The following is an 18,139-nucleotide window of genomic DNA, read 5'->3' as shown; positions in this document are numbered from 1 at the left end:
GGAGGGCTTGGCCACCCACAGGTAATCCTCAGCTCTGACGGCAGGTGGCCCTAGGGGAAGGGCCTGGAAGGGGACTCCCTCACCACAGTCAGGAGATTCCACTGCCCTGTTTTAGGTTTTGGGGCTTCCCCATGAAGTCCAATTTAGGAAAGGATTCTGTAGCTTTAAAAAAAGCCATATATGGCCGGGCACAGTGGCTCACGCCTGTAATCCCAGGACTTTGAGAGGCCGAGGCAGGTGGATCACAAGGTCAAGAGATCGAGACCATCCTGGCCAACATGGTGAAACTGTCTCTACTAAAAATACAAAAATTAGCTGGGTGTGGGGATGCCTGCCTGTAGTTCCAGCTACTCAGGAGGCTGAGGCAGGAGAATCGCTTGAACCCGGGAGGTGGAGGTTGCAGCGAGCTGAGATCGCACCACTGCACTCCAGCCTAGCGACAGAGCGAGACTCAAATAAATAAATAAAAAGCCACATATGACCCTTGTAGGGGGCTCTTCCCCATGAAGACCAGTCTTCTGGTGCTGGGATTTAGGGGCTTGGTCCAACCTCCTGGAGTGTGCTGTGGGGAGCCGCTTAAAATTGCCTGGGGAAGGTGCTTTGCAAATGGGGCCTGGGCGCCGAGTCTCTGAGCTTTAATGGGCTTCTCTTACTTCCTGTTGTTCTTCATGGCAGTTCTGGGATGAATCAAATGGAACTTTGTGGTTGTGGTCTTCCACCCCATGCTGTTTAAGCAGATGCTTCTAACCAGTAGGCAGGGGAAGATGAGGGTCCTCTGGGAGCGGCTGCTGCTGGAAGGGGTTGTCCCCCCAGAACCCTTCTCTTCCTCCAAGGAAAGACCTTTCTAAATGGTGTCTTAGGAGCCACAAAATGGCCTTGGGACAAGATGGGGCACCTGACGGTGAAGCCCGAGGACCCACACAGTGTTGGCAGGTGGCCCTCAACCCCATTGTCTTCTGCCCGCACGCCTGGGACCACCACATCCTTCTTGTTCCACTGATGTCACCCATTTCCCACCTGGGATGCCTACCTGGGCTGGCTTTGAAATGACAGCTAGCCTTCACCATTTCCTTCTTCCTGGTGTCTCCTGAATAAAAAGCTCACAAGCCCTTGTTGTCTTAGGATCTTTTCTGCTAACCAGCGTGGACAAAGGATGCGGTCAAAACAACAAAAACAGGGAGGTTGCACAGTTCAGGAAATCCCACACATTCTCAAGAAGGGTGTCCCTGGCAAGCTGAGAGATAGCTGGGACATCACGCTTTCCTGGAGGGGAAGGCTCCCCGCCCCCATTCCTGCACAGCTGGGAGAATCTCTCCTGTTCCTCCTCCAGTCTTCTCACTCTCATTTGCTGGGCTGACCCCTGCTGGTATTTCAAGACTGTTTGGTGCCACCGTCTCTGAGGGATGGCCTCCGTCATCTGATTTAGATGCTTTTCTTTACGTTCTCATAGTAGCTTGTACTAATACTTGCTACCCCCTGTTGAAATTGTCACCAGGCAGGTCTAAGACCAGGCAGTCTGCTTTTGTCTCCGAAGGACACTTATTACCCCTTCGTGTTCACAGGTATTGAGTATTCTTACTATCATCTTTCCCTGCTGTGCTCACGGCAGACAATGCTAATCTGTCATGACACTCTGAGGATCCCAGACCCAGCTGCATAATCATTCTCAGTCCAACACTCCAGGGACCAAGGGATCACAGTCCCCTTCTAAGAGGAATCCAGCGTGTGTCTGGTCTTGGGCATTCCCTGGTAGGTGAGTAACCCTGTTCTCTCATCACTCAGTGCTTATCAGTTGCTGATCTGGCAGTAGGAGGATGAAACACAGTCAGCCTATTCTGTGTTCCTGTTCTCCTCAAGGGGTGAAGAGGCACCTGGAAACAACAGGAAGAGTTGTAGGATTAAAAAGGAAATCAAAGATTGAATGTAACTTTCATCTGGATGAATCCAAAGGCAGACTTCCAGCCCTAAATTCTGACTGGTGGCTGACACAGGACATGGGTTCATGGTACCCTTCTAGAATGCAGCACAGACTACTGATGAGCAGTGCATGGCAAAGAAGCCAAGTGTCATTTGATGGCCTCAGCCTCTCAGCTGAGAAGCAGGGCACAGCTCACCCAGGCTAGGAAAACAGAGGCAAGTCCTGGAAAACTGCCTGCCTTTAACTAAGAGTTACTGGCCATCGAGTGTCTTTTCCAAAAAATAAATGTCAGGCAACCTTCTCAGTAGAGTGTGGGGGGGGATTGTCAGACTCTGGTGATGACTTCTGAGGGTCCCAAAGAGTGAAGTGATATTTACATAGCAAATCCAATGAGGGGGATTGTGTGCAGTGTAGGTGGAGGTTGGGGGCAGGTTTTGTGGGTTTGCCAAGCTCTGAGGGTCATACAATGTGCATGTCAAGTATAAGAAATCAAAGCCGTGGAAATGGTTGGAGGTGGTTCAGTTTGAGGTCATGTGTTTCTCAGCTCCTGTTGTGGAATTAGTGTGAGACCCAGAAGACTGTGGCCAAAGTTATTATGGACTCATGGTCTCCATGGAATCATCCCTCATGCCTTCTGCTCTCTGATCACATCCACACTCATGTCATCCTCATTCTTCCAAGGTGAGGTTACTTGCACTGCACAGGGGCTGATGAGAGAATGTCCTGCCAGGAAAAACCATCCCAAAGAGATTCTTTCCCCCTTGGCACTGTGTCTTGTATTTGCTCAGCAGCCCACATCCTGTTCTGCCCCAAACCTTGGGGCAAACTTCCCACAGGTTAATTTGAACTCCCCAAGATTAAAATCAAGCCCATATTCAGGAAACACTTAGGAGTCTTCGAGGTTCACCTAGAAGGAAGTTGGAAATTGTTCACTTATGTCAGTGCGTTTGCAGTTGGGCAACAGCCAGATTGTTCATATGGCAATCAATCAAACACACCTAAGTTTTTCCCACAGATTAGCCATTGACTGTTAGCAAAAGCCCTCACTTCCTTATATTGATTTATAGCAGCAGTAGAAATATGCCACCCTAGAGGACACACCTCCTTTTAGCTAGGTACCTATAAATGTCAAGGATTTTCTATTCAATTAAGAACCCAGCAAAATGGGGATCTTCACGGTCATCCTTGAAATATGTCTATTATGGGGACAAGTTCTATCTACAGGTATTACGTTTAATTATTATATTCATTAATTTTTCTCTTGCAGACTCAATCATGGCAAATTATATATACTGGTTTCCATTTCAAGGGAAGTTTTATATCAAAGAGTGGGTAGCCCTTTGCTGATAATTCTAATTGTTTGCAGGTATTCGGGAGGAATGGCTCTTTTTTGTTTTGTTTCTGGCTGAGAAATATAAATGGTTGTAGTTAGAAAAAGCCAGTCATTATGTCAATGTTTTCAGTAAGTCATTCAACTAAAGGAATGATTGATTGGTCTTAGAAAAATCCCTGAAGTTCAGGAAAGGTGGATGTGTATTATTAAAGAGGCCCTCAAACTTTGCAGCAATTGGTTAAACACACAATTTGTGTGCTATGAAAACGGACAGAAAGGATTCCCACTGTAAATGCCCTTTATGCGGCTTCTTTCTACAGGTGTGTCTGGCTTGATGGCTAATATTTGCCGAGCAAAATCAGGTCAAGTAATTGAGCACAGACAAAATCATTAAGATTCCAAGTTTCTCTTGGAATTCCAAGTTTGTCTGTCATGCACAGCTTTAAACAAACACTTGAAGCCCAGTCACTCAAGCATAGCTGTATGTTCTTAGAGTCAGATGATAAACATGAGAGAGCCATCGGCAGAGTGTGCTGATTGCTGAATCTCAATGGCATTTTGCAGAGATACTAGGGGAACAAGTGATTCTCAGTTTCCCTATTCTGCCTCTCTCTCTTCCTCTCTCTATGCCTCTGTCTGTCTCTCTCTCTGTATCTTTCTCTCTTATCTATTGTGTAGTTATTATCACCTTTTCTCTCCCCTCTCTCTCCCTGTTTCTGTCTGCCTCTCTCTGTTTCTCTCTTTCTGTATCTTTCTCTCTTTCCCATCTTTTGGGCAGCTATCACCTTTTCTCTCTCCTTCTCCCTCTGTTTCTGTCTCTGCCTTTCTGTCCCTGCCCCCCTCACCGTATCTTCCTGTCTCTCTCATCTATCAGGCAGTTATTACTTTTCCTTCCTCCTTCCTCCCTCCTCTCTGTTTCTCTCTTCATCTCTCTTTCTCTTTATTGGGGAGATGTTATCACCTTTCTCTCTGTCTCTCTCTTCAACTATTGGGCAACTATTATCACCTTCCTTCTCTCTCTCTCTCTCTCTCTCTCTCTCTGTTTCTCTTCATCTATCAGGCAGCTATTACCACCTTCCCTCCCTCTCTTTTTCTCTCTCACTCTTTCTCCTTATCTTTCAGGCAGCTCTTATCACCTTTCCTCCCTATTTCTCTCTCTCTCCCTTTGTTTCTATCTTCCTACCTGTCTTCCCTCCCTTTTGCTTTCTCTTCCTCTCTTTATTCATTTCTTTCTTCCTTCTTCTATATTTCCTACTGCCATTTTTTTTTCTTTTGTGTCACCTTTTGCTAGATCTATGAATTTCAGGAGACAGGGTAAAAATCACCTAATTTTCAGATAACTTCCAGGACTCTCACTCTCCCCCTAGGCTCAGTAGGGGAAGCTTTGAAGATTAAGGTTCATTTGGGAGGTTGCTTTCATGAAAGCAGCACCCCAAAATCCAGCCCTCACACCCGGGTGGTAGGGAGCAGGCCCACGCCCTGTGATGAGCGTGTGGAGGGGCTGGGGGTCACCAGACCCAGGACCTCAGGGGAGTGGAGACTGGGCATCCTCATCCTGCCTCCATCAGAAGCATCTGAAACTGGGAGGCTGCGTCCTCAGCCCCAGCTCTTGTCAGTACCGAGTTCACCCTCCAGATTGTCTCTGAACCATGACATGGAATTCGCGTCAGCCACTGCAGATGGAGTGAATTGCCCTGTCTTTATCCACAAAGGAACAACAGGCAGCAGTGCTGTTGGATTGAGGAAATTTGTAGTTTGCCCATGATGTTACGTGCATGCATATGGACAGACACGCACACATGTGCAAGCAGGCCTGTGTTTGCCGTTCAGAGGTGGGAATTCATGCTCTCTGAAATGGACCCGTATTCTTTTATTTAAATTTGCGAACATTCCTGAAGTTAGGAACAATTATTTCCACATTTCAGGTGGGGGAACTGAGGCTCAGAAAGGTTATTGACTTGTCCAAAGACAGCACTGGTGAGTGGCTGTGTTAGGGCTTGAATCTGGATCGAATTCATTGGCATTCAGATGACAGCTCTGGCCCTCTGGCCCACTGGCCCTTGCTGATCCTTGCAGGGAGCTGAGGTGATGAACTGAACCGTGGCGTCTTACTCAATGCTTGGAGCCTGGTCACAGAGCTTTGCGCTGGAAGTACCAAGGTGGCAAGCACCTGTCAGCTTTGGTTTTCACACAAACTCTTGAGAATACCCAGGTTTGTGCTGGGCAGGAAGGGCTGTGGTACCCACTGGGTGGCCCCAGCAATGCCCCTCCTCTGCCACTTGCCCGCTGCCACTTGAGCCTCTGCGAGTCTCAGTTTACTCATTTATAAATGGGGGTTATGTTCCAACCCATGCAGTGTCTGGCACATGGACAGAGCCTCAGAACCATTTAGTGTTGCTACTCTAGACATTTTCCTCATGTTTTATCCAAAAGCAGCTTCTTAAAAGTAATGTGAACTCTTGGATTGGATCCTGGAACAGAAAAGGAAAAACTGGTGAAATCCAGATAAAGCCTAGAGTAAACTCAGTAGGAAGGTACCCGTGTTTGTTTGTTAGCATGAGAATCACTTGAACTCAGGAGGCGGAGGTTGCAGTGAGCTGCGACTGTGCCACTGCACTCCAGCCTGGGTGACAGAGTGAGACTCTGTCTCAAAAAAAAGAAAAAAAAAATTAATAAATCATTTTCCAGAAGTGATTCTTACTTCTACCAGGAAAAAACAAGAGTAGCAATTCCTGCACTTTCACCAGCTCTGAAGTTACTGTTCAAAAATCTTGGCTGAACTGCTGGATGAAAAAATGCCATAGAGTCATTTAAGTTTGCATTTCTTAGTCTATAGTGAGAGTGAACATTTTTAAGCCGTCTGTACTCCTTTCCTTTGAATTGCTTATGTATTTTGTCCAATTTTGGGGAAAGTTAGTGTCTTCTTTATTGATTTATATAAACTCTATATATTTGGGATACTTATACTTTGCCATTATATTGATGACAAATATTTTCCCAGTTTGTAGTTTGCCTTTTAATCTTGATTTTTTTCTGCACACATATTTTATATTTTTATGTAATTAAATATACTGCTGTTTTCCTTTGTGATTTCTGCAATTGATTTTTTTTTTTTTTTTGAGATGGAGTCTTGCTCTGTTGCCCAGGCTGGAGTGCAGTGGTGTGATCTTGGCTCACTGCAACCTCTGCCTCCCGGGTTCAAGCAATTCTCCTATCTCAGCCTCCCGCGTAGCTGGGACCACAGGTGCCCACCACGACACCTGGCTAATTTTTGTATTTTTAGTAGAGATAGTGTTTCACCATGTTGGCTAGGCTGGTCTTGAACTCCTGAGCTCAGGTGATCCACCTACCCCAGCCTCCCAAAGTGCTGGGATTACAGGCGTGAGCCACCACACCCAGCTGATTTCTTCTATTGATTTTAAATCTAGAAATTTCTAACAGGAATCAGATAAAAATGTAACTAGTTTCTTATTTTTGTGCCTTTAAAAAATAGTTCTTGAGTTCTGAAAATTACTTTCTGGTGTGAGTTATATCTGACTTAGGTTTTTTCTATATTTTAATTTTTATAGCTTTAGTTTAGTTTATCTCACTTTATTTTACTAATTTTGAGCAAATGTTTTTGAACACTGACTACGTGGCAAACATTGTACTAAACACTTAATGTTTTCTGATTTTGTCTTCACAATAACCTTATGAAGTAGCATAATCACCCTTTTACAAATGAGGAAACGAAGACTGAGGAGGTCGCATGGCTTGTCTGTGTTCAGAGAAAAAATACACGGCGGGTCTAGAACTTGAACCCCGGTCACCTGCCTCCCAAGTCCATGGGGATCTCAGGTTCTCCCATCCCATTTCCATCCTCCTAACACCCTACCCTGTCAGTATTTTTTATTTTTCAAGAATGTATCGGTTATTTTTAGCCTATTCATTTGTCCTGGTGAACTTTAGAATTATTTTCTGAAAGAACTAGTCAAACAAAGAAAAACCCTTTGATAAAAATTATATGAAACCTATGAATTAGTTTTGAATGATCAACATTTCTACGCTCAGTGTCGCCATCCAGAAACCTGGTCCTTCTCTGTCTGCCATGAGGCGCTCAAGAAGTTTTGCAGTTTGTAGTTTAATTCTTAGGAGGTTGTTTCGAAGGAGCAGTTCGTTCATAGTGTCTCTGCCTCCTTAGTGCTAATTTTAACCTGGACCTTCCCCTTTGCCTGGCTTTCCTCTGCCCATCCTGCCTGGTATAGCTCAGTGATTGACTTGAGGGTCAATCACATGTGACCTTCTGCTGTCCTCCTGAGCATCTGTCCATTGGAGCCCTTAGTTTGCTATGCTCTACTTGCTTACCTGCATGTTTGCTGTAGCTACTAATTGCTTATCTGTACGTTTCACTCACTAGAGCCTAATTCCAAAGGGCAGTGGAGGCGTCGTATAATCTCAATATTCTCCCCGCCTGGTGGAAGAGCATCTATTATAGCCACAGCTCAGTATGTGGTTGTAAATGAATTCTTCCTTACCACACTAATAACATTGCTGCTACCGTTCCCTTTACACATGCTGTAGAACAGCATTTTTCAAGCTTAGTGTGTGTTAGAATCATGGGAGTGCTTCTGAAAACAGTGTTGAGTGCCACCTCTGAAGTTCCTGACTTTGTAAGTCTGGGTGAGGCTAAGACTTCACATTTTCATCAAGTCCCCAGGTGCTGCCTGATGCTTCATGGAACCCACTTTGAGAATCATTTCTCAAGAAGAACTCTTTTTTTTTTTTGAGATGGAGTCTTGCTCTGTCGCCCAGGCTGGAGTGCCGTGGTGCGCAATCTCAGCTCACTGCAAGCTCTGGTTCTGGGGTTCACGCCATTCTCCTGCCTCAGCCTCCCAAGAAACTGGGACTACAGGCACCCACCACCATGCCCAGCTAATTTTTTGTATCGTTTAGTAAAGACGGGGTTTCACCATGTTAGCCAGGAAGGTCTCGATCTCTTGACCTCGTGATCCACCTGCCTCGGCCTCCCAAAGTGCTGGGATTATAGGCGTGAGCCACCGTGCCCGGCCTAAGAAGAACTCTTCTCTAATGTAACTGGGACAGGTAGTTGATGGGTTATTCAAAAAAGCTGTTTAAAACGGGAAATCAGAAAATAGGATCTACACACTTTCGATGTTTCATTTTAACTTAAAACATGTCATCCATACATTGATTCCCTTGATTCCCTAATTTGTTGATGTAGGCATTTCTCTCTGCAGGGATCTTCAGTAGTTCTGCTATGCTTTTCTGGCATAAACCACACCCATTATGCATCATCTATTATTTCTAATTTTAGTTTCTCTAAAGAGGAACCTGGCATTAAAAACATTTGCAAAGCAAATAAAAGTGCAAAAGTTCTATTGTTTTATTTACCTTTCTTCTACTTATTTTTATTTTCTTTCTTCTACTGAATAAGTTGCTAAAAAGCGTTCTGCCTTATCTTTATAGAAAGACATCTTTCTTTTTGCACCCATATTTCATTAATGTATTTAATATTTAATTTAATTTCATGCCAAGTACCACTGGCACAAGTACGTTTGGGACTCACATCTGACTCTAGATGACCACGCATTGCAGTTGGTTGGAGTGGAAACTGCCAGGTGTGCCAAATGTGCTTGGCCCACCCACACTAGTGCTCAGCAGGTTACAGAGGTTGAAGGGCTTCAGTTGACCTGGCTGGGGTTTAGCTAAAGGTTGGTGAAGAGAGCTTCCTGCCTACTGCCGCCTCTGGGGTACCTTTCATCCAGAGTTAACAGATTCCTCAAATAAAAATACAGGACACCCACTTAAATGTGAATTTTGGATACAAAATAATTTTTTTGTATAAGTTTGTCCCATGCAATATTTGGGACGTACTTACATTTAAAAAGTATTTCTTGTTTGTCTGACATTCAAGTTTAACTGGACATCCTGTATTTTATCTGACAATCCTATTTTTACCCCATTTTCTCTTGACACATGTCTATATCTCCTTCCAAACCTACGTGAAATATCCACTTCTCTGGGTAGTTCTTGCTCAGAGGGGCCCGTGAATTGCTCCCTCTGATGTTTCTACTTCTCTACTCTGGGCCCCGCTTAGGCCAAAACCAAGTTATCAGGCACCAAGCTGTGTCTGCCCAAGTGGCCTGTGAGCTCCGGAGGGCTGAGTCTTACCTTTTAGGACAAATTCCTTCTTTTCTCCCTGACGTTTAATGCTTCATGGAGCAGTCAGAGATTATTCCATATTCACTGAGTGACTTAATTAACAAGTGACAAACCCAGTGAACCCCCAAACTAAAATGTAGTGTTGCCCCCCTCTCCTGCTCGAATTAAGAAGGGTGCCAGATCTAACTCTTGTTTTTAGATGACCTCTCATTTGGCCTTTTTGCTTTGCAATTTCAGCAGCAGTAAGCGTGAGACACGCCACAGAAACTGGTTTTCAGGAGACTCGGGTGATGACTGGTAATGCTATATCTAAGCTCTGGGGCTGGGGAGTGGTGCTGCCCAAGACTACCCCCAAGGAATCAGGAGGGTCTGCTGCAGAAGATCCTGCTGGGTTTTGTTTTAAAAGAAAATACATATATAGACATATATGTGTACATCTCAAATATATGTCTTTTTCTGATATATATATATTTATATTTGAGACAGGGTCTTGTTCTGTTGCCAAGGATGGGGTGCAGTGGCCTAGACATGGCTCACCATAGCCTCGACCTCCCAGGTTCAAGCCTTTCTCCTTCCTCAGCCTCTGGAGTTGCTGGGACCACAGGTGCACACCACTATGCCTGGCTATTTTATTTTATTTTATTTAACTTTTGTAGAGACAAGTTCTCGCCATGTTGCCCAGGCTGGTCTGCAACTCCTAGGCTCAAGCAATCCTCCTGCCTTGGCCTCCCGAAGTGCTAAGATTACACATGTGAGCCACTGTATCCGACTGCTGCTAGATTTTAGATGTAGGGCAGGGAGAACCTCCTTTAATGGGGTCACCAATGTTGGGCCCTTCAGCCCCTTCCTCCTTCCAGCTGACAGGTCCTGGGCCTCCATGCCCACCCCTGCCTATGCATACCTCCTGCCTCTGATCTCTGCCCCCAGGCTGCCCCACTGGGTGTCCGGGGGATTGTACCCAGTCACCAGGGCAGCAGAGGCACATGAGTACAGCAGCATCTAACTGAGGACCTTTCGATATAATCCCTTATTTTTTCTCTTCTTTTCTAGAATTTGCAACACATCTTGAAACCTCTACCCTAATTAATACTTCAAATGATAACTGCCTCCACTCAGTATTTCCTCATCTTATTATAGTCCTGTGTGTGTATGTGAGCACCTGTTTGTACAAAAGCATAGGCCATGAGTTGGGTCAAATGTTTCAAATGTTAAAAAATGTATAGCAGAAGGCAGAAGCGTGAAATGGTTAAGAGCAATAGCTTGAGGACATGTCCTGCTCTGTCACTTGCGAGTCAGTTGACGAGCAAGTGGGTGACCTTCTTGAGCCTCAGTCTCTCCATGGAGTTGTGTGGAGAATGAGCTAAGATGATACGTGTGAAGCTCTTGTACATGATCTGAGGTTCCCGTGTTAGCAGATGCCCCAAAATCATCTGCCATGACTAAGCTTTCAAGATTGGCACCTTGGGGCATGAGGGAGTGGGGAGAAGAGGTGACAGGAGTGTGGAAGTGTGAAGCGCAGGGTTACAGGCACCTTAGAAGCAAGCCTAGCTCTCCCAGTGATACCTGGAGGGCTATTTTGTTTTCTGAAGGGAGCCCATCTGGAGTAATTCCCATCACAGTGCTGGGCTCACGTGGGGCACTTCCATTGCCGAGAAAAGGAGTTGCCGTGGGCAGGACAGGTTCTTCATAATTGGAACCTTACTTGAAAGGTCAGGCCAGAGGCACAGTGGAACTCGAAATTGATGATGCCACACAGGCCCCCTCAAGACGCAAGGTTGGCCAAACTCTACTGAAGAGTCAGGAAAGTCGAGCTTAAGTTCAAACAGGAAAACGCGCTGAGAAATCTAGGTTTCGGATCGTCAGTTCTTTTTGGGGTCCTTGCTCACAGTGTAGGGCAAGGGACAGAGAAGTGAAGTCTCTGTATCTCCCTCTAGATTTGACCCTGAGGCTGGTGAATGGAGGTGACCGGTGTAAGGGCTGGGTGGAGGTCAGGTACCATGGTTCCTGGGGCACCATGTGTGATGACTTCTGGGACATCAATGATGCCAACGTGGTCTGCAGGCAGCTCGGCTGTGTCAGCCCTGGGAAGTGGCTGGTTTTGGCCAAGGCTCATGGCTGATTGTCCTGGATGACATATGCTGCTCAGAATATGAGTCTTACCTGTGGAGCTGCCCCCACAATGGCTGGCTCTCCCATAATTGTGGTCACAATGAAGATGCTGGTGTCATCTGCTCAGTTGGGCCTCCAAGAGATAATGCAAATGTGTAGCACAGGGCAGAGTAATAATAGTCATTATACCTATTCCTCCCTAAACTTCAGTTTCTCCAAAAGGAAAATGAAAATAATACTAATATCTTGGGTAACTTATTTTACCTCTAAGTGCTTCAGTTTACGTCTCTATAAGCCAAGAGGAAAAGCCCTACCATCGCGAGTTGCCATAAAGACAAAATGAGATAATACAGGTGAAATGTTTAAAACACTGAGTGGTAGAAATTGTACAATCAGTCATCATCATCATTGATATTACTATAGTACCTAACCCTTGCGGTGTGCTGACTTTGTGCCAGTTAGTAGGATGAGAATTTCATCTGCGTTGTCCCCTTTAATTCTCCCAGTAACCTTATGAAAGGTAGGAAGTCTCAATAAATGATTATCTCTGTCATTTTATGGGAAAGAAAAGGCATTTTCATTGCCTGTGGTCTCTGTCAACACATCACTTGACTTTTTAGAATTAAATGACCAAGTAATTGCTAATCTGCGCTTTTAGCAATTTCATTCAGTTCATTGAAAGCTAGCAAATTAATTCAAAGCTCTCAAACTCAACTCCTCAGGCCTATAAATACGAGCTGGATGGGCTAATTTTTTCAAAGAAATAAGAAAAGCAACGAGTCCCACATTTGTGCACAAGCCTAATCTGCTTTTCCACTGTGATGATTGTATTTTAGTAAAATAACAAAGTATCTTCAGCAGGAAATATACAGGAGCAAATGTACAAGTTATTACCCAGTGTTTCATTAAACTTATTTTTAAGATATTGAGAGCCCTTTTTTTTTAATCGCCACATTTCCTGGGGCTGGTTTAGTATTTCGCCTTGTATATGCTAAAGACTCAGGAAATTGTTATCAATTTGAATTACATTTCAAAAACAGACTATAGATCTGTTGATGGTGATTTATGTGTAGCCTCTATAACTCTAGTTCACAGCCCACTGTATTGGTTTGAAGGTGGGTGTTTTGGTCAGGATTCTTGTGGGTGAAACACATGTGTCTGATTTTTCTTTTATTTCTTTTCAGCTTCTGAATCATCTCATCTCACAATACCCAGTAAGCACTTTGAAAAGAATATCCTGTATTAGTCTATGATTTTAAAAAATCCTATATAGTCATTTATATCTTAAGAATAAACGCTGCTGCACTGAACTTTAATGAATGGTATAAGGACTGAATAAAACTTTGATTTGTGTCCCTTCTTGAAATACAAAGGCAATAGAAACTTCTTTCAGTACAGCATAAATGGATTATAAATTGTGTTCTTTTTCAATGTTATTTTGTCTCTGCCTTAAACTTCAGTGCACGTCAGAATCAACTGGAGTATTTGTTCGAATAGGTCCTTGGAATTCCTCCCTCCAGAGACCCTGATTTGGAGGGCCTGAGGTGAGGCTCAAGAATCCTCAGTTTTATAGAACCACACGAGGATGGTTTGCAGACCACACTTTGAGAAACCATCCTGCATGGCCCAATACTGAATTAAACTTTGGTGTCTGCAATGTAATTTTGGAAACACTACTTTGCTTAGAATTTACAAAGAAAGTGACAGAAGGGGTGTGTGTATGTGTGTGTGTGTGTGTGTCCTTTAAGTACTGCCTACTTTTATTTATTGTCAAATGAATTTAAATTTTTAACATTTTCCCAAACAGTTCTTGGCTACATCATAAGTTTGACTGTTGATATTAAAGACTTTTTCATGAGCAGATTGGTAACACTGAACCTTTAACACTGACTTCTCAAAATGGCCTCGACATCCTTGCTACCTCATCTGGCAAACCCCAGTCCTCCTAGGAGCCTTCTAAGCAGGAGAGCTCACAGCTTGGGAACACATCCCCTGCCTTCAGGGATGACGCATCAACTGATCACACAGGCACAATGACAAAGTGTAAAAAGTGCTGGAGCCAGAGGTGCATAGCAGGAGAAGTGTGAGCAGCCCATCTGGGAGATCAACCCTGAGGAAGTCACAGGGAGCTGAGGTAGGGAGCAGGTGCAGGAGTAGCCAGGCAGAGTGGGGAAGGAGAGTATTTGCCTCTTACCCCCGGCACTGTTGTCAGGAACTTGAAGGAAACAGACAAGGACTTAGGTTGACTGTAGCCACCGTCCCCCAGCAGCCATATACTCTCCTCCCTGCTCAGCTACCCTAATGTGTATCTAGCCAGTGTGATGCTCTGATGGGAGGCTCTCCTGAGGTCCCTTTTCTCTGTCTGTGTTCTTGATACACTTGCTGAAGCTCTAGGGAAAAAGACTGCTGATCAGTGAAGTTTTGAAAGTGGTGCTTGCCCGTGGTGGCGGGAAAATATTGGTCTTTGGGGATAAAGGGGTGAAGAGTGGGTGTGTGCACAGCTGTGGTCAGTCTTGGTTCTTATTTGCTTTCTAAGTCCTTGTCTAAATCTGGAGGGAGAGGGCAGGGGCAAGTCTGCAGACATAATCAATGAGGAAATCTCTGGGGAGTTCATTCATGGTCATGTCTCGAACCGACACATTAAGCAATGAACAATCCACCACTACATCCACTTTGTGGCATCCTCTACCTCCTCCACACTATCCCCTCGGGCTGTCCCCATTCACTTGGGGACAATGAGACTCCATGGCAAGTGCTCACATGAGGCTTCCATCTACAAAATCCTTAAACCGTGCTGAGACAGAGGCAGACTATAGGGCAGAAAAGAATGTGCCTGAGAGTGTGTGCTTGTGATGGATGAAAGGGAGGGGCTTACCACCTTCTTAAAGATGAAGACTGTGAAGATCAAAATGGTCTTATCTTGAATGGTGCTACAAAGTCAATAGTAAAGCAATGTGGAGCTTTGGTCAAGGCTGCTGGGTGACTTCCCATTGAAGACCCACCTCTGGTGGGCTATGGAAAGTAGGTTGGCGTGGACCACCTTCTTTGCATCAGCTAGAACCACAAGGAGTGGGTTGGTAGCAGATAGTGGTTTTGCAGGAGGCAGTCCAGGGGAAAATGGTGGACAGGGATGTTACAGTCTGTGTGTCCTTGCCTACTCTGTAAACATCTGTGCCTCAGTTTCTCATCTGTCAGTGCAGATGATAGGGTTTATGGGAGGGTTAAAAGCGATAACATATATAAATAGTAAAATGGTATTATCTTCAAGAAATTATGAAGACACAGTAAGTCTTCAATGAATGTTTGCTTAGGTTCTCTTCCCGTAGTGCTCCTCCCCTTAGGCTTCTCTCCCAGCATCATTGGAGTAGCCTACTTGGTAGATACGGGCTCTGGCTTGATGATACCTTGCTTATTTTTATGTTCAAGCTCTTCATCAGCAGGTACATTTCTCACCTTCATGAGATTTGTGGCAGTGACTAAGTCCAAATGGAAAGGCACCAGAACTCTTGGAAAATGCTTAGATCTTTGGGAAATACCTTGACAGATCTCTTTGTGGCTTCTGGTTGGGCCATTCTGATGGCTTAGCTATGTCGGACACTGATCCCCAGTGGTAGAGACCAGCCTATCTCCATTTCCTGGAAAACAAACAAGTGGAAGCTTCTCCCTTCAGACAATTTACCACCATTCCTACAATGGCAGCTGGAGTAATCTATAGCTATGTGGTTGATTCTTGGAAGACTACAAATTGGTCTCAGTATGTGCAGAAAGATCTATTCAAAATGTGTGGACAGCAGAACCAGGAACAACTTCAATGTTCTGTTCCATGCAGTGGATGAGCCTTGTCAAGGCTCTGGAGCTCTGAGTTTCTGAGCTGGATGAGTTTGACTGCCATGGGATTAAGCAGGATACCTAGGGCCTGGCAGTGGGAATTGCATGGTGTCATGTAGACTGTGTTTAAATGACAGAGTGTTGAATGCAAGGCTCTCTCAGGCACATCTGTCAGCTTGTCCTTGAGTGTGGGAGCAGGGATGGCATGTCAGAAATGAGGTGGGGATGTTCTGGTACAGATGTTCCCTAGTTCACTATCTCTGTTGAAAGAATGTTCTGGTTTCTGGTTTCTTTTTTTATTTTGTTTTTAAGTTTTTTATTATACTTTAAGTTCTAGGGTACATGTGCATAACGTGCAGGTTTGTTACATATGTATACATGTGCTATATTGGTGTGCTGCACCCATTAACTCGTCATTTATATCAGATCTATCTCTTAATGCTATCCCTCCCCACTGCCCCCACCCCACGACAGGCCCCATTGTGTGATGTTCCCCTTCCTGTGTCCAGGCGTTCTCATTGTTCAATTCCCACCTATGAGTTAGAACATGCAGTGTTTGGTTTTCTGTTCTTGTGATAGTTTGCTGAGAATGGTGGTTTCCAGCTGCATTCATGTCCCTACAAAGGACATGAACTCATCCTTTCTTATGGCTGCATAGTATTCCATGGTGTATATGTGCTACATTTTCTTTATCCACTCTATCACTGATGGACATTTGGTTCCAAGTCTTTGCTATTGTGAATAGTGCTGCAGTAAACATGTGTGCATGTGTCTTTATAGCAGCATGATTTATAATCCTTTGGTTATAAACCCAGTAATGGCATGGCTGGGTCAAATGGTATTTCTAGTTCTAGATCCTTGAGGAATCGCCACACTGTCTTCCACAATGGTTGAACTAGTTTACAGTCCCACCAACAGTGTAAAAGTGTTCCTATTTCTCCACATCCTCTCCAGCACCTGTTGTTTCCTGACTTTTTAATGATTGCTATTCTAACTGGTGTGAGATGGTATCTCATTGTGGTTTTGATTTGTATTTCTCTGCTGGCCAGTGATGATGAGCATTTTTTCATGTGTCTGTTGGCTACATAAATGTCTTCTTTTGAGAAGTATCTGTTCATATCCTTCACCCACTTTTTGATGGGGTTGTTTGTTTTTTTCTTGTAAATTTGTTTGACTTCTTTGTAGGTTCTGGATATTAGCCCTTTGTCAGATGAGTAGATTGCAAAAATTTTCTCCCATTCTGTAGGTTGCCTGTTCACTCTGATGGTAGTTTCTTTTGCTGTGCAGAAGCTCTTTAGTTTAATTAGATCCCATTTGTCAAATTTGGCTTTTGTTGCCATTGCTTTTGGTGTTTTAGACATGAAGTCCTTGTCCATGCCTATGTCCTGAATGGTATTGCCTAGGTTTTCTTCTAGGGTTTTTATGGTTTTAGGTCTAACATTTAAGTCTCTAATCCATCTTGAATTACTTTTTGTATAAGGTGTAAGGAAGGGATCCAGTTTCAGCATTCTAAATATGGCTAGCCAGTTTTCCCAGCATCATTTATTAAATAGGGAATCCTTTCCCCATTTCTTGTTTTTGTCAGGTTTGTCAAAGATCAGATGATTGTTGATGTGTGGTATTATTTCTGAGGGCTCTGTTCTGTTCCATTGGTCTATATCTCTGTTTTGGTACAAGTACCATGCTGTTTTGGTTACTGTAGCCTTGTAGTATAATTTGAAGTCAGGTAGCGTGATGCTTCCAGCTTTGTTCTTTTGGCTTAGGATTGTCTTGGCAATGTGGGCTCTTTTTTGGTTCCATATGAATTTTAAAGTAGTTTTTCCAATTCTGTGAAGAAAGTCATTGGTAGCTTAATGGGGATGGCATTGAATCTATAAATTACCTTGGGCAGTATGGCCATTTTCATGATATTGATTCTTCCTATCCATGAGCATGGAATGTTCTTCCTTTGTTTGTGTCCTCTTTTATTTCATTGAGCAGTGGTTTCTAGTTTTCCTTGAAGAGGTCCTTCACATCCTTGTAAGTTTGATTCCTAGCTATTTTATTCTATTTGAAGCAATCATGAACGGGATTCACTCATGATTTGGCTCTCTGTCTGTTATTGATGTGTAAGAATGCTTGTGATTTTTGCACATTGATTTTGTATCCTGAGACTTTGTTGAAGTTGCTTATCAGGTTAAGATTTTGGGCTGAGACGATGGGGTTTTCTAAATATACAATCATGTCATCTGCAAACAGGGACAATTTGACTTCCTCTTTTCCTAATTGAATACCCTTTATTTCTTTCTCCTGCCTGATTGCCCTGGCCAGAACTTCCAACACTATGTTGAATAGGAGTGGTGAGAGAGGGCATCCCTGTCTTGTGCCAGTTTTCAAAGGGAATGTTTCCAGTTTTTGCCCATTCAGTGTGATATTGGCTGTGGGTTTATCATAAGTAGCTCTTATTATTTTGAGATACGTTCCATCATGAATGTTCTGGTTTCTACTGTGAGTTTCTTCTTCATTTTCAGGGATGCGTAGCCACGTGGTTTCAGTGGCCCCCTTCCTAAGCCATCAGGGCAGCTGGGGGAGCCCATCATAGAGCTCACATTCAGACTGTTGAGGCAGGTGAAGAGGTTCTCTGACATACAGCAAGTCCTGTCACTGGCCTGTTGGTTCCATTAGAGAAATTCAAATCTCTGAACCATGATTGTCACTGCTATCAGGACCCACATTTACAAAGAATCTGAAGAGCCGGGCATGGTGGCGCATACCTATAGTTCCAGTTACTCCAGGGCTGGAGGCAGGAG

The 18,139-nt window shown here is 44.1% G+C and overlaps 1 protein-coding gene across 1 annotated transcript in view; it reads left to right on the top strand.

The window, feature by feature from the left end:
- The first annotated feature begins 417 nt into the window (after positions 1-417).
- The window catches only part of DMBT1 (deleted in malignant brain tumors 1), an 87,332-nt gene continuing 69,610 nt past the window's right edge, over positions 418-18,139 (top strand). Inside the window, 4 exon segments of the mRNA XM_031651915.1 lie at positions 418-3,169; positions 9,651-9,710; positions 11,240-11,502; positions 11,505-11,680. Of these exon segments, the coding sequence (XP_031507775.1) occupies positions 3,082-3,169; positions 9,651-9,710; positions 11,240-11,502; positions 11,505-11,680 (587 nt within the window). The 5' untranslated portion in view covers positions 418-3,081.

Source organism: Papio anubis, chromosome 11, assembly GCF_008728515.1.
Source record: "Papio anubis isolate 15944 chromosome 11, Panubis1.0, whole genome shotgun sequence".
In the NCBI taxonomy this organism is placed as follows: Eukaryota; Metazoa; Chordata; class Mammalia; order Primates; family Cercopithecidae; genus Papio; species Papio anubis.
The sequence above is the reverse complement of the archived record's forward strand: the minus strand, read 5'-3'. Positions and strand labels throughout refer to the sequence as shown.